The 16,905-nt window shown below is 27.4% G+C and overlaps 1 protein-coding gene across 4 annotated transcripts; it reads right to left on the bottom strand.

The window, feature by feature from the left end:
* Nucleotides 1-2,327: 2,327 nt before the first annotated feature.
* Nucleotides 2,328-11,209, bottom strand: EMB1997 (para-aminobenzoate (PABA) synthase family protein). 4 transcript variants are annotated; one of them, XM_088096835.1, is made up of 15 exons: nucleotides 11,074-11,189; nucleotides 10,909-10,983; nucleotides 10,414-10,786; nucleotides 9,726-9,857; nucleotides 9,230-9,297; nucleotides 8,279-8,343; nucleotides 8,063-8,129; nucleotides 7,361-7,642; nucleotides 7,150-7,273; nucleotides 6,162-6,475; nucleotides 5,889-5,968; nucleotides 5,563-5,665; nucleotides 4,656-4,738; nucleotides 3,343-3,960; nucleotides 2,328-3,197 (listed from the first exon to the last, which is right to left on the bottom strand). In XM_088096835.1, exons 3-15 carry the CDS (start codon nucleotides 10,754-10,756, stop codon nucleotides 2,717-2,719), a joined length of 2,760 nt encoding a protein of 919 aa, XP_087952961.1. In that variant the 5' UTR covers nucleotides 10,757-10,786; nucleotides 10,909-10,983; nucleotides 11,074-11,189; the 3' UTR covers nucleotides 2,328-2,716. The 4 variants fall into 4 exon arrangements, with proteins under 4 accessions (XP_087952961.1, XP_087952962.1, XP_087952959.1 ...); XM_088096836.1 differs by having other exon boundaries at nucleotides 10,414-10,783; XM_088096833.1 differs by lacking the exon at nucleotides 10,909-10,983 and having other exon boundaries at nucleotides 11,074-11,209.
* Nucleotides 11,210-16,905: the final 5,696 nt, after the last annotated feature.

Raw genomic sequence — 16,905 nt, 5'->3', positions numbered from 1 at the left:
TAACTTTTTAACATCTCATCTCATCCTACACCTCCAACTTTTTCAAAAATTTTAATTTAATTTTAATAAATATTTTATCATTTTGTTTTCTTTTTATTTAACACACTCTACACCATCTTAATAATAATTTAATTTAAAATTCAAATAATATTTAATATAATTTTATATTTTAATAATTATTAAAATATGATTTATATTATAATAATTATTATATTAAAAATGTAAAAATAAAATAATTAAAATAAAAATAAAATTATATTAAATAAAATATTTAATATATTTAAATATATTAAATTAAATTAAATAATTATTAAAATTTAAATAGAAAATAAAATTTTAAAAATAATTACTTATCGGATATCCATATCCGTAAGGTAAGTTATCGGATTTCTATATCCGATTAAGAAATCTTTTCAAAATTCTGTTTTTTTAGATTTTAATAATTATTGAATTTAATTTAATATTTTAATATAATTTAATATATTTAAATATATTAAATATGATTTTAAATATTATTTTTATTTTTATTATCATTACTTTTATTTTAGTTATTATTATTTTAATTTTTTTAATAAAACTATTATAAAAATATAAATTATATTTTAATAAAAAATATAATAAATGATATTATAATTTTAAATTAAATTAAATATTTATTAAATTTTAAATAGAAAGCAAGTTAGCATATTTCACTGATCATGATATCCCATAAACAAATTTTTTAAAATTTTGGTTTTTATTTAAAATTTAATAATTATTTAATTTATTTTAATATAATTTAATATATTTGAATATATAAAATCAAATTTATTATTCTTATTTTTTTTAATTTTTTAATTTTATTTTTATTTTAATTATTTTATTTTTATATTTTTAATATAACTATTATTATAATATAAATCATATTTTAATAATTATTAAAATATAAAATTATATTAAATAATATTTGAATTTTAAATTAAATTAAATTATTATTAAGGTGGTGCAGAGTATTTTTAATAATAAAGAGAAGAAAATGAAAAATAGATATTTATTAAAGTTAAAAATGAAACTTTTAAAAGAGTTAAAGGTGTAGAATGAAATATTAGAAAGTTAAAAATGAAATTTTTGGAAATGCAAGATGAGATGTTGGAGGTGTAGGATGAAACACCAGTCAACATTAATTGAGACAATCTTCATTACTGTTAGTAGAGAGTTATTCTATGTCCTTATTGTGATTGACTCTAGTTAATAAAATTTCCAACTTGTATGAATTAAAAATAATCTTATCAATAAAAAAATATTATACTTAACAACAATAAAAAAACACAACTAAATAATAATGAAATTTTGATTGTCATTAGCTAAAATATATTATTGACTTGTATTAACAAAATGAGTAACATTAGTGACCACCACCAAAAAATAATCATCATCAATTTATGTTAAAATAAATCCTGAAAAATGATGTTGTATATATCCCAACCTCAACCCAAACAATAATATCCAATTGTAACCAAGCTTAAGAAAGAATTTAAAAAGAATAGACACAAAATTTAGAAAATAAATAAATTCTTCTTTTAAGATGAAAATTGGAATCTTTTAATTTCAAATATCCAAATTAGTCTCACAAATTTATAAGACTTTATTTTTCTTTAATTTTTTCTAGAAGTAAAATGAAATAAAAATTTCAAATGAAATATTTATAAAGACTAAAATTGCTTTTACCAGTATGTAATAATAAAATTATAAAATAAACTTGAAAACAAAAATTATAAATGCAAATAACAATAAGAAACAAATCCCTAAAAAATCATTAAAATAAAACATCTCTCTCCCGTAGTCTTTTCTATACACACAGCTTGAGATAAATGATTGATTATCATGCTTAAACATGTGTATTTTTTGTCATCAGTGCCATGCTTTATTGGATGTAGACATACACTTCTTCGTTAATAAGCCATGTTTAAGACTGAATCAAACAAATTCTTATATAGCCACTAATACTGGCTCTTAATTAATTGAACAATATATTAATTCACTTTGAGCATAACATGTTTTATACATTTTATAATGCTCATGAATTGCCTTCTATGTTGTTCCAAATTTTCTCTTCGCTTATGACTTTTAAATTGTGGATTATAAAGCATTAGAAAAAACTCTCTTTTGAATTTTTTTAACAAACTTCCCTATAAATACTTTTAGAAAAAGGAAAGATAAAAAATAAATAATTAAATACTTCCAAAGCGATGACAGTAACATTTTCATTTCAAATACAAACTACCGTCTAAAAAAATAGATACCTCTATTGTGCAGTAACATAATAGCAGAACCATGCGAAAACGATATCAACGAGCAATAGGCCACCAACTTCACACGCAAATGATTGAAATACAATAAATCTCCGGCAATTCATTCAACTCGAATTACATTTTGAAAACAAAATTGCCTGATAAAAAAAACCGAAAAAACCTCAAGTACAAACAAGCAGCCTAAATTGTGGCCATTTCATCTATGCACAAATATTGCTACAACAATGCATAAAAACTGAAAAGGAACCCTCCTGTTTGAAAAGAAAACCAATGGATTTCTAACCAAAATTACAAATAAACCTTGCTATATTACAACATTCTTTACAATTTTATGAAAATATATAACGATTAGTAGGATGAAATGAATCTTATTGTCTCTGACCTTTGACCAACAAAGAAAAGGCTATTGTTTGACCTATTGAGCTCTAGTCAAAATGCATCACAGCCCTTGATGGGGCTCTTGTTTTCAAGAGCATCTCTTCATACTCGTCTTCAGGGTTTGAGAGAGCAATAATCGCCCCTCCAGCCCCTATTGAGGCTTCACTCTCATGTAGAATGACAGTTCTTATGACAATATTGAGATCAAATGTCTGATTGTATGAGAAAAATCCAATACAGCCTGAGTAGATACCTCGTGAACAACTCTCAATAGAATCAAGAATTTCCATTGATCTTAACTTGGGTGCACCTGTCATTGAACCACCGGGAAATGCAGCTTTGACACAGTCTACAGCACTGACATCTGACCGCTTCTTCCCACGAATTGTACTCACCATTGTGTGAACGGTTGCATATGATTCCACATCCATGAGACGCGGCACATGAACAGAACCAGGATCACATACACGACCAAGGTCATTCCTTAGAAGGTCGACAATCATCAAGTTTTCAGCCTGATCCTTTTCGCTGAAAGAGAAAGCAACTTAGTTCACAATAGATTCACCCAATTGAAAGAAAGCATTAAAGACAATGTCAAGTAATTCCAAAATTCAAAATGAAGCTGTAGAAACATTTGTTAAGATAGTGATGTGTAGAACTAAATATAGGTCACCTGAACTGTAATTTTAATTTCAGCTGTTCATCTTCCTTTTTGGTAGCACCACGACCTATTGTACCCTTGATGGGCTTAGCTTCTAGTGTATTCTTCCTATCCAACTGCAGGAACCTCTCGGGAGAAGAACAGCAAATACACAGGTCCTCCTTTGAAAAATTAAGCCAAGCAGCATATGGTGCTGGATTCCTTTCTCTCAAATGCAGATACAGCCCAAGAGAATTTAATTCCTTAATTGGCTTCTTCATCTGAGTTGTGAGGCATAACTCATAGCTTTCTCCATCTTTAATGTAGTTTAGACACTTCTTAACATCCTCAATGTACTGCTCTCTAGATTTTTCAGCAGCAAAACCAGCCTTGTTTGAGGAAAGTGTTAAATAATGAGAGTTCTGTTTTCCCAAAGCCATTTTCACAGAGCCGTCTAAGCTCAGAAGTTTCTCCTCTGTGTCGTCCAACCACTGTGTAACACTTGAACTTTCTTCGTGTATAGCCAATATGTAAACATCGTCATTTTTGTGGTCAATGACCACAAGATTATCAGCAAAGAAAAAACATGCATCTGGAGTTTTAGATTTGTGAAGGTTAGATTTGACACCACATTCTACTTTGAGGTCATACCTGCAACACAAGAAACCGATTATTTGTCTAGTATTGGTTCATTGAAGAGATCACGTTGGAATTACAGACTTTTAGATGGTCAAAACAGAAATAACTTCCCTTCTTAAGTATATTTTGCTGTAACACACATATTAAGAAATGATGCGTCAGTGTTACACATGATACAAAACATGAAGTACTTGCCCTTATTTATATTGATACTAAACTATAGTCCTGATTACATAAAGATACAAATCAAAAGACAATAAAGAAATATTAAAACTAATTCTGAGAGGTGATCTATATACCTAAATTATTCTGAAGGTAGATTGATTGATACAATCGATATAATGTCAGATATTTCTCATATGTTCTAGCATAAATTTACATAACAATATCGTGCAAGTAAACATACTTAGCGAGAGAAACCGTAACATCCAAAATACCAGAATGATAATCCATAATATTTCAAACTCTATAAATGGTGGGTTGTCATATTATGACAATAAGAGATAATTACCTAACTTAACATAAGATTCAAACTAAGAACATAAAATCAGAGAAACGAAGCAGGACAAGAAAGAGTAGCTATAATACCAACAAAGCAGAAGTAATAGCATCATATAAAGATACAATTAGGAGAAATTGTTAGACATATGCTTAAGCGTTTAGGTTTATTCAATTTAGAAATATAATTGCTTATCATTCCCACCTACCCAATGTAACCAACATATCCACCGTGAAAGTCAAATGGTAGGCCTTCATATTCATTTTTATCATAACGATATGATAAAAGCTCCTGCAACATTATAAAGGCAACATTTTTATGTGGTAGAAAGGAATAGAAAAGGGAAAAAATTGAATATACTGTTAGAGAAATGAATATGAGGTCTATCATGATTGGGAAGATCAAAGTAGTTGGTAAATCATTTAAATATGGACCAAGAAAATATACAAATGATAACAAACAAATCGACCTTTTTTTTATCTTAACCCTGTTTACGTCATCCTGAATCCTACCCCACCCTCTTTCCTTTCTTAATTTCATCTCTAGTCAAAGCATAAATCACTCAAAGCGATAAATGGCATTGCATTGGTCTAGATGACCAGAGAAGGGAGAATAAGAATCTTTTTTGTATTATCTGAATATTTGCTTTATTAGCATGTGTTCTGTTTAGAATAAATCATTTAGGATTAAAAAATCATAAGAGAAAATCAGGGTAGCAAAGCTTGGGAAGGATAAGATATCCTCCAAACTATAGAAATTATATATACATGCATTAAGGATTAATTATCTCAAAAGCTTGACCTGTTATGTAGAAGTCCATTAACTCTTTTATATCCAAAAAGTCCCTTGATGCAAAAGCCTTTCAGGCTTGAAGCAAAGACAAGAATAGCAAGTTTTTCCCTTGCGTTATTTCAACTAACTTATGAAAAATGAGGATAACATAGAACTTCTGACAAAGGTTAGTATCATCTCAAAGACCAATTCTACTAGAAACTTTAATTGCTAGGAAGAAGCAAGAACTATGTCTAAGTTTAACAATAAGGTGTATCCTCGTTGAGGAATGTTATGCAAGGATAAACCATCATAAGACCAACACAGTTTCAGTCTGTATGTACCTTGTTCAGAAAATCAAGAAAACCTTCTTTCAAAAATATCGTTTCCGAAGAACCTTGACAATCTTCCAATGACAAATAACCACCGCCTTTTGAACTCCCGTCACTGGAAAAGGTTACATAGTGATAGAAATACTTATTATCCTGTTCATGCATCAATAAAAAAAATAGTGCAACTCAACTCTTACAAGCATACAACAGAACACAAGCACACCACTTATTTTGAAGAAGCCCATTCACCAACACCTCATAAAAAACATAATTAAAAAATAAATAAAAGAATGTAAAACAGAAAAAGAAATTAACAGTTGACAGGATTGATTCCAAACCTTTGATGAGACAATCTGAACGTTAACTGCTTCCAAAGCGGTCCGCCTTTTCCTCCCATAAATGAAAAGCGTGCTCTTTCCTGAATAGGATGGAAAGAATAACAAATATTTGGTAATTAGCAGCATATAATGAAGCTTTTTATCTCAATATGACGAGATGCTATGTCGCTCGATTATTACAGTTTCAAGATCGAAGTGAAAATAGATGTATGTATTGTGCATTACAAGCATGAGATAATAAAAGGTGTCTTCAACTTGAAAACACTGGAATACCTTCTCTGTGGAGGAACTATCCAACCAAAAGGTGTTTTCAGTTTCATGTCCAAACAACTCACAAAATATACTTTCTGCTCCACCAACTTGACCAGCCAAGTGACCAAATTTCCTCCATTTCAACTTCAAACATTTATAACCAGTGGTTGCATGATGAGTATTTACCATGTTGAACATTTCTAAATGCTTCATCTCAGTTTTATTATATTCCAAATGTCTCTCTGCATGAACTATTCTTTTTAACTGATCCACTGCATTGTTCTCTGCACTAATACTACTGCAAACCTCTATTACGTTTGAAAGCTGCATGCATGCTAAAGAAAGTTTACTGCTCGGGTAAATTACACAGAACTTATACATTTGAAGGCCAAAGAAAATTGAAAATAAAATTATGGAGCATGTAAACATTGTTAAAAGGATCGGACCCTAGTTGGGGAATAAAAAAACTGGGATACAAGATACAACTTACTATTTGTGTCAGAGTATTTCTTTCCCAAAAGAAGTCTACGAAATTGCTGAAAAGGGAAAGCGACATACCCAATAATTAAGCAATTATTACTCCCAAATTAGTATCTAGACAAATGCCCCTCCATTCCTTAATACAAGTCACTATTATCTAGTTCGCACGTACAAAGAATTTGTTAAAATTAATATTGTTAAATTAGCAAAGGTTATCCGAACTTTCCAAAATTACCCTCATTTAAAAATTCATCAATTCTATTAATTTCTATCTCCACTTTAGTTATCTTTTAACCCTCCTCTCAAAATATGATTAACCTACTCTACAAAATTATTTACCTCTCAATAGTTTTTCAATTAAAAAAAGTTTGAAAATTTTCACTCAAGCCCAAAAAATCTGAAATTTTGGTTCCCAAAGGACACTTCAAAAGAAGTAAAGATATATCAGAATAAATTCTCAGTAATTAAACATCTTTCATGCGTTGACAACAAAGAGAATAAATTTTAATAACAAAGCTCTTCAGTTTACCATCAGAATATGCATGTTTTTCCTTGAAAGATGACCTAAATCTCAGCCAATAATCGTCTGTAATCTCTCTAAAATTTTTGAATATTTGACTTCCGTAGCAGGTTGCAACACTTTCAGGATGAAACTGAAGATCAAAATTGTTAATTTAACAAATAATGAGTTAATATAAACGTAAAGGAAATATTATAGGCAGATTGTTTGTGTAACACACCTGCACACCATAGTGTGGTCTTGAAGAATGCCGGATTCCCATAAGAACTCTTCTACTTCTGGTATTTCCATAATCAAAATGGTTTGAACTTCCATTTCCTACTTTATCTAAAAAAGGGTCAACGAAAATGCTTTGAACTTTTTGAGCTTCATGAACGTTGGACTTGCCTAAATCTTTGGACCCAAGAAATGGAAGTGTGCTAGTGGAAGAGGTCCATGCTATTGGAATGAGCTCTTTAGGAAGTGATTCAGAATCTATAACCAGTGAATGATATCGAACCACCTGAAATATGCGACTAACAACAAATATGACTATGATGGTAGATCAGATACATTTAAAATTTTGACAAAAAAACAAGAAATATAACAGGAGAAAAGGGATAAACAAATATTTGCGAGAGATTGTCTAGCATTTTGTAACTTTAGATGAACGATCATGTCACTGCATCAATATTTTCAGATAATATCAACTAATTATTCACTTACAAAGCCATTAGCTCAAAATTCCAATTATGGAAATGGACTACAAATCAAATAAAGTGCTTTTAGTTTGGAAAATGTTTTAGAATTGCTGTGAATGGATCCGTTTTTCAATTAAATTGACTTGAACACAGGTTATTTTGGGCAAATGGCCAAACACATCAATAACAAGTTCATAGCAACTTCAACCTGTATTCTTACAAATATGTAGTGGTGAACAAACCTTGAAACCATAATTTCTGCCAGAAGGTATATCACGAAAAAGCTGGCAGCCATTGTGCTCAACTTCACTGTAAAGTACAAAGAGTTAGTTGAAAGAAAAGGGAAGGATGCCTATGATAACTTTAAACGATACTTTTAAGGTATATTTATTTTCATGAATGTTGCAATTTCATAATAAGTACTGGAAAAAATATGGTTTTGAAATGTTTAGCCATACCTCAAACGACCATGGATTGGTTCAGATGCATGGATTATTTGAGCTCCATGCACATAACCTAATGCCTATGACATCATAGATTAACCAATTAAATAAGAATATAATTTAAACAACAGTTATGAAAAACAGAATTATGACAAATATAATGAATCAAAAGGATGAATTTGCAACAGGTTTAAGTCTAATATAATACTTGATAGCAGAAGACATGACAACACAAGTTATGAGAGCGATTTATGAAAAATGATAGTCAATATAAGGCATTTATGAACAAGAGTTGGTCCACCATATTACCAAAACATTGACCATCATCATCAAGCATAATGAAGCTAGTACACTGCTTACATACTGCTGAAGATACCATCTTGACAGAGCATCATATATCAATATATACAGGTACAACTACAACTTTTTTCAAAATTAAAAAGAGTGTATCATCTTAATATTCTTTAACCCAATTATATGATCATCATAATGTTTTTTCTCCATTTTCTTCTTGATTATATCTCTACCATAACAAACGAGTGAATGGAATAAGATTTTTATCCTGTTTTAACATAAAATCATATTAACCAAATACTTATTCCATTCCGAGCTGTCCAAACTCCATTCCTTCAATAGACTTTGAATACTAATTAATCTTCAGAAGAAACATGAGATAGGGAAAACATCATGACACGAAGACTCTGTCCTAGTATGATTACATAATATAAAGGAAGGCTGTTAAGGGATATAAAACTGTTGTAAGTTAATGCAAGATCGGAATTCAAGAAATAAAATGAACTCTGCATACTATTAGCAGTAGAAATTGAAACCTTAAAAGTTATAAGATGTTCTAGAAATGAAGGAAGCGTCCATGTAAGGTTTGTGCAGAAAGAAAGCGAGTAAAAATCAACATTGGAGTAGGGGGAGAGAGGAGGCAGCAATCTTGCTGAAAAGAAAAGTAAGTACCTGGTGTCCTAGGCAAACACCAAGAATAGGAATATCCCAGCATTTAAGCAACAGCTGAAGACAAATGCCTGAACCACAACCGGAATCATTTCCAAAATTATTAAAGTATAAAAACCCTCCACACTTCAGAAAATAAAGATTAGGGTAACGTATCAAATTAAATAATATTATTAGATTCTGCAAACTAAATTAGGTGTCCTTTTAAAATAAATACTGTTGGACATCTATTGGGTGGTCCAACAACAAAATCTGGTAGATTCTAATACCACATTAGAATGAAGTGAGCTTAACCCAATTCCAAAAGAGGCTAATGGGGAGAAGGATCATCCAATTCTTACTAATAATTGTATTTTAGCCATATTTCTAATTAAGATAGGACCTTTTAACACATATTGAAATCTGTAATAGAAGCAACTTAGTTTTCTGCTGCCTCTTTTGGAGCAATAAGTAAATGCAGTGAAATTATCAAATCCGTAAGGTCATCCATGATGCTTACCTATATCTTCCGGGCATGCTGGAGAACCAGGTCCAGGTGATATTACAATGTTATCAAAAGCATTTTCTTCATACAAGTAATGGCAAAGTTCTTCCCACGTCCACTCATCATTTTGGATCACCACAGGCGGGACTGACAAAAATGATAAACCAAACCAGCTGTTAAAAAGGACATAAACTCCTTACAAAGGTTCTTAAACCTTCCAAGATAGAGTATACTGTACAAGAGTATGGAATGTTCACAAAGATATTTAATAATTAATTATTCTAAAAAAATAGTGACACGCATGCAAACATATATACTTATCAATAGTATCTTACTATTTACATCTACAACAATTCTATTAACATTAACTCTTGTGATCATCCAATAATTGGCCATTATAGCTCTATTTTTTAAGGCTCCAAGTTAAAACCACATTATGTTGAACAGAGAGGTTTATCAAAATGGCTAGTTAATACATTGTCACAAGCAGGTTTACTCACTGCATTTTCAACACAATAAACTTTTTACAAATTCCGTGCAGTTCAACATTGGAGAAGTAATTTATGACTACAATTTCTTTTATAGAGACCTTTTTAAGAAAAAGGCAATTCCCTGTTAGATTTTACTATTAGACTAGGAAAACAATATTTTGCAAATTGGCTTCTACACAGATCCACATTAAAGTGAGAAACAGAGAACTTACCACCATTAATAACAGATAGTTCCTGGTATATATTGTAAGTGTAACTATCATAGTTGTCAATCAACAATGTCCTCACAAAATCTGCCTTCTGTAGAGGCACATGCAGCCTTCTCTTTCTTTCATACGACTCCTCTTTGTGACTATGCATCAATTGGCAAGAAACCTCAGCGTTAACGTTCTTTCCATCGTGATTAGATGCCCCAACATCACCACCTTTCTTGACTAAACAAGAAACCCTTAAGGATGGTCTGGACAGAAGAAAGTTCACATTCGTGTATTGCATGCATTCACTTGCAGGACATGCGAGCTCCGAAGGAAACAAACGCAAAGACGATTTAGTCATGTTTTCCTAGGAAAACTGTCTAAACACCTTCTGCAGATGAATATGCATAAAATTAATTACTAATCAGCTGGTAGTTAATTATATGCAAACAAAAGTCCTTCAGAAAAGCATTCGAAGGACGGAACACAAAAACTTAAGGTTTCAACGTTCACCAGTGATTGTGAGTGTGATTGTGGGTGTGATTGTGTAATTCCTCTAGTGAGCAGTGGCAGCGAGAAAAGTTAGATCTGGAAGAATAAGAGATACCGAAGAAGCAAATTGAATATAAGACAATGATGAGCAGAGAGGGAACGAAAATATAACACGTGTAAGCTTACGTGTATTGCTGTGGCTCGGAGAAAAGGCGGTGGGCGTTCAGAGATCAGAGAGGTGGCAACTGGAATGGGATTGGCGGGAGAAGAATCATGGCGTTAGTGGATTCGGAGCGGGTGGAGGAGATGGAGTTTGTTAGTGCTTTACAAAGACTAGTGCATATATATAATACTAATAAACCTGGATTAACTTTTAAACAACATAAATTTTGTTACTTTTAATGTTTTTATGAAAAAAAATCAATTTACTAACTCTTTAAAATATTTTTTATTTTGATTTAAGAAAATTAACATTTAATTTTATTATTACTTTTATTTATTAGTCTTTAAATAGTCAACTGTTTCCAAAGAATGAATTATTTGACTAATTAGTCCAATAAAATTAGACAGGAAAAAAAATTATATATGAATTAAATACAAGAAAAAAATAACAATAACCTTCCGTCACACAATACAAAATTAGAAGAAGTTTGACTATTTGTAAAATAAAACTTTTATAAAAAAAATATCTAAATTTTACTCTATACTTAAACATTAGTTATATTTTATTTTTTAATTATTTATTTATATTTTAAAAAAACCTTTTATGTATAAGTTACCATAGCAACTAGCCTTTTTATTTTAAATAACTTTTTTTTAATTTAATATATTTTTAATCATTGAAAGTTAACATAAAATTAGAATGATTTATCATTTGATACATTTTAACTTAAATATTAGTCTTAAACATTGTTTAATATATAAAAATAATATTATTATTAGATTAAAAAAATTATATTCATTTTGTTAAAATTTATGGACCAAAATATATTAGTTTGAAAAAAAAATTGTCAAAGTTTACTACAAACATATTTAATTATTTCTTTTATACTAGTGATTGCAATACCTTTAGTTTAAAATTTTAGCTATTTTGAAATAAATTATTAATAATAGAAATGATATTTGATTATAATATAAATTAATTATTATAAATCTGAAATATACTTTTTATTTTAAATATCATCTGTTATAACACTTAATTTAAATATAATTTGAGAAAATTTTTGTATTGGTAGACTAATATGCCATCTCAAAATATAAGTATGCATAAGGTTGTTGACTTTCAAGAAAAATAAAGATGGAGTTAACAATATTTTATAATGAAATAAGAATATAAATTTATTTTATTTAAACTATGAATACATTGTCAATAAATTTATATATTTAAAATACTTATGTATTATAAATTTTAGCTACATAGATTAATAAATATTTATTCAGTTATATATATATATATATATATATATATATATATATATATATATATATATATTTATATGTGTGTGCATATGTGTGTGTTGATATACTATTAAAATAATAACTTTCTATTTTAAAACATGTCATAATGTGAGGTAGTGTAAATGAATTTATATTGTGATCTCTATGTTCATAGAATGGATATATATAAGTTGTACATGTGAATAGATTATTTTTAAATAGTTTAATTATAAATGATTATTTTATACTAATAACATTATTATTTACAAAAATATATTTAATGACAGTGAGAACTAAGAAAAACTTCAAATTTAACATTAGAAAAAAAATTAAAAGCCTAAAAATACAGAGGAATTGTAATAAAATAAAATAAATTATAATAAGTTAAGGGCTTGCAAACTCAAATGCTGTATAAAATAGTATTTAAAACAACATTATGAATTGATGAAATAAATTCATCTGTCAAATAATTAATCAGCATTTTAATTATATACGATATTTTTTATTATCAAAATGAAAAAAAAAGTACAAGACAATAAAAACATCTGATTACAAAAAATTAGGTTAACAAAATTTAATATTTATTTGTGAATTTCACATGATACTATCTTCTTCTTTAATTATCCAGATTTTTAAAAAATCTCGTAAACTTTACAATACGTTGGGATATCCACTACAGTATTCTATTATATTACATTTAATGAAATGTCCTTGTTTTTTTATAATAACTACATGTGTAAAACCTAATTTTATTATAGAGATAATATTTTTTTTTAAGTAAATAAAACATATAAACTTCAGAAATAAATTTATAATCAATTATTTTTAAATTTAATTTGATCTCTTTATAATTATAAATTGGCTTATCTTTCTTTTTATAACTTTTGGTGAATTAGTTATCCATTTTATAAATAAATTAGTTTTAAACTTGTGTGTAATGAGTCATGATTGATTTTTGTATGTTATTAAAAATATTGAAAGGTTAAAGGAATAAATAATAAATAATAAATTTATAATTATGTTTTAAATAAAATTAGCGTGAAAAATTATTTATATTTTTAAGTTAATATGTCTATAAAAATATAAATAATAGATTTTGTAAAAATATAAAAGATAAAGTATGTGCAAAAATATAGAATAAATTTTCTAAAATTATAAAAGGTATACAAAAATACGTAGAGTAAACTCGTTAAAAATATAAATCAATGTATGAATTGATCTAATGTGTATTGCTACTTAACCCGTGCATTGACAAAAGTCTAATATGTATTAATAGACTCATATAATTTGTATATGGACACATTTATCTAATGTGTGTTGTTATGTTTATCTATTCAGTATATGGACAATTTTGTTTAATATATATTGCAATACTTGTTTAATCAATTAAATGATAAAGTTGTCTAATATGTATTGTATTCTTATCAATATGTCTATGAATAAACTCGTTTGATGTATATTGCAAGATTTGTATAACAACAAATTTGTCTAATGTGTGTTGTAAGATTTGTCTAATCAGTGTATCGACATACTCGTCTAATGTGTATTCTTATATTCATCTAATCAGTGTACAAAATAAATAATCTATATTTTTTTTGCTATACTTGTCTAATTAATGTATGGAAAAACTCATTTTTGGTGTATTACTAGAGTCGTCTAATTTTTTTTACTATACTCATCTAATTAGTGTACGAACAATTCATCTAATAGATATTGTAATATTCATCTAATTAGTAAATTAACAAAGTTGTCTAATGTGTATTAATATATACGCGTTCTAATTTTTATGTGAAAAGACTTTTCTAGTGCATATTGCTATAGTCATTTAATTAGTATATGAATGACTTGTTTAAGCATTACATCAATAGACTTGTCTAATGTTTTTTTTTACTTTACTCATTTAATCAATGCATTTCTAACTTGTGTAATAATTTTTGTTATATTTATCTAATTAACTTATGAAATGATTTGTCTAATATTGTTTGTTATACTCCTGTAATTAATATATATTTAATATATATTTATAGACTCTGTAATTTGCAACTGACCTGAGTGGCTAAGGGAAGTCTTAGTTCTCCCTAATTTATATATATATATATATATATATATATATATATATATATATATATATATATATATATATATATATATATAATTTAAAGTATTTTTTAAAACTATAATATATTTTATGTATTTGGCATAAAAATAATTTTATACATATATATATATATATATATATATATATATAAAGATTTTGGTATCTTAAAATATTTGTTGAAGATTCACTATTACATTTAATTTAATGACAATTTAAATATATATAAGAATTTATTAAACATTAAATGATATAGTTGAAATGTATTTACAATTTTATGATAAATTAGTTTAAAAACAAATCAAATAAATAAAAATAATAATAATAGTTTTTTCTTACCTACATAGTGCAGATTTGCCCAGTTATTACATAAATGGGTAGGTAAAAAAAATATCACTCATGGGTCATTTTGAATGTTGATAACTTTAAAAGCAAACTCATGTGAACTCATCACGATTTCTGTATAAATATGTAAAAATGTTAAATTGTGATGACTTCCAATCGCATAAGAGAAATAAAAAATCATTATGAAGCATGACTTTAGTATAATGGAAACGCGTTGAGTCCTGAAACCTTTAATTTACTACTTTATTATGACGACACCACGAACTCAACGAAATTGCAAAGATTCTCCATAGTATATCCACACATTTTTCCTTGCCTCTACAATTTAATATTGTTGAATAACATGCATTGGTACATTCCACTACTAGTTTTAATGCAGCGTTGATTCAATCAACCACGTTTATATTGCTTTTATGATTGTTTTGTGCAAAATTTTCAAGCCCCAGAGTTGCATTTTTGAGCACCTAAATCATATCACTCCTAACACATCAATCATCAATTACTCTCAATTTACTTGCTCTCACTGCCAAGAGTCTTGTCTTCCCCAACACCTACTTCTAAGCTCGGCTAGATCTAAACCCTAAACTCAAGCATAACACGTTTCAATATTCTTTATCCATTATATTCATGGGAACAAAAGCTTGTACTTTTAAATTTCTTGTGAGTATGTGAGTAGTTTCTTCTCTTTTATTCCATTTTATAGAAAATTACTTAAAATTCTTGAGAAGGTGACCAATTATAATGAGTTAGTACTGTTATGAAAAGAAGTTATATCAAATGTGTTGCATTTTCAGACCTTAAATGTATGCTGAATTAAAAGTAAACACATGTATTCATTTAAAAAATTATCTCAAGACTGTGTAAAAAATTAGGAAAAATGTGCATATTTAGTAGGCATTTTTAAATTAAGTAAAATTTTAGATTCTCAGTTAGTTTTATGAATTATCGTATTAAATTTTATTTTTACATTATATATAGCCAAAATTCTCCTACATTGCCTTCATGGAGTTTTTTATTGAACCAGTACTGCAATTAATTTCCCTGCGCATGCCAATTCTTTCCTTTCAATTCAATTGGCTTTGAAAAAAATTGGTGGTTAGTTGGGCATAGTGTTTTTTTCCTTTTCTCTTTATTTATGTGAAATTAGTTCCTTCTCTGATTGTTGAATGCTTTTAATTTTAAGTCACAACAACAGAGAATAATATTTTCAATTTTAGTGTTTATACTATATCAATTTTTGTGTAAACTTGATAGGACATTAATTAATTAATTAAATTTACCTAATTTAGGTTTAGTGCATTATGACATTAACTCACATTTAGGTTGGATCGAATAAACATAGATAATAACAACAAATTAAAGTTGTTAAGATTTGTTATGTTTTTTTTAATTAAAGTTACCATGTTTATTCTTTTGACGCATTTGAAGGTTGTCATGTATCTTGATAACTTTAGTTCAAATTTTGTTTACAATGAAGTTGATATAGTTTCCACAACTTCACCATACCATTTTATAGATTACGCAGTAATCGATATGAGTCTACACGACCTTATTTTTAAAGTCATTAAGACTCAACACAACTTAATCAATCATTGATAGTTTTTTCTTACTAACCATTTACATAATAATTGAATTATGCATCATATATGTAAAAGAATCATAAAATAACTTTTTCGAAAAATAATTTTTATATGGCAATGTAAATAATTTGTAATGTTAATAAATATATATTATTTTCTAAAAATATTTTTTTAAGAAATAAAAGTAAAATATATATTTTTTAATTTAATTTTATTAAATGACCAAAATAATTAGAAATAAAAGTAAAAATTAAATAAATAATAAAAATGATGATTAATATTTTAAATATAAGTTATATTTTAATAATTTATTAAATGATCAGGTAATTATGAATTATAAAAGAATAAAAATAAGAATGGAAAAAATAGTATAGAAAAAATGAATTAATACTTTAAATATAGATTATTTTTTAATAATAAATATATTAAAAATATTAATGATAATTAAAAAACATCTAATAATATATTAAAAGAAATATTACTTATTTATTTTAAAAATCAACTAATTTTCAAAATAATTTTTAGGGATGTGTTTAAATTTATTAATAAATACATAATTAA

The sequence above is a fragment of the Vigna umbellata genome, chromosome 8 (assembly GCF_029865625.1).
Source record: "Vigna umbellata cultivar VRB3 chromosome 8, Vumbellata_1.0, whole genome shotgun sequence".
NCBI classification, from domain to species: domain Eukaryota; kingdom Viridiplantae; phylum Streptophyta; class Magnoliopsida; order Fabales; family Fabaceae; genus Vigna; species Vigna umbellata.
Note: the sequence above shows the minus strand (reverse complement) of the source record. Positions and strands in the feature narration are given on the sequence as shown.

Bases quoted from the DNA above. Each gene is read 5' to 3' on its own strand.
- EMB1997 (XM_088096833.1), bottom strand. From the start codon at position 10,756: ATGACTAAATCGTCTTTGCGTTTGTTTCCTTCGGAGCTCGCATGTCCT. The intron at 8,344-9,229 runs GTACTTACTTTT...ATGATGTCATAG, and splicing joins GTGTTTGCCTAGGACACCAG to GCATTAGGTTATGTGCATGG. The intron at 6,476-7,149 runs GTAAACTGAAGA...AACTTTCTTTAG, and splicing joins AAAACATGCATATTCTGATG to CATGCATGCAGCTTTCAAAC.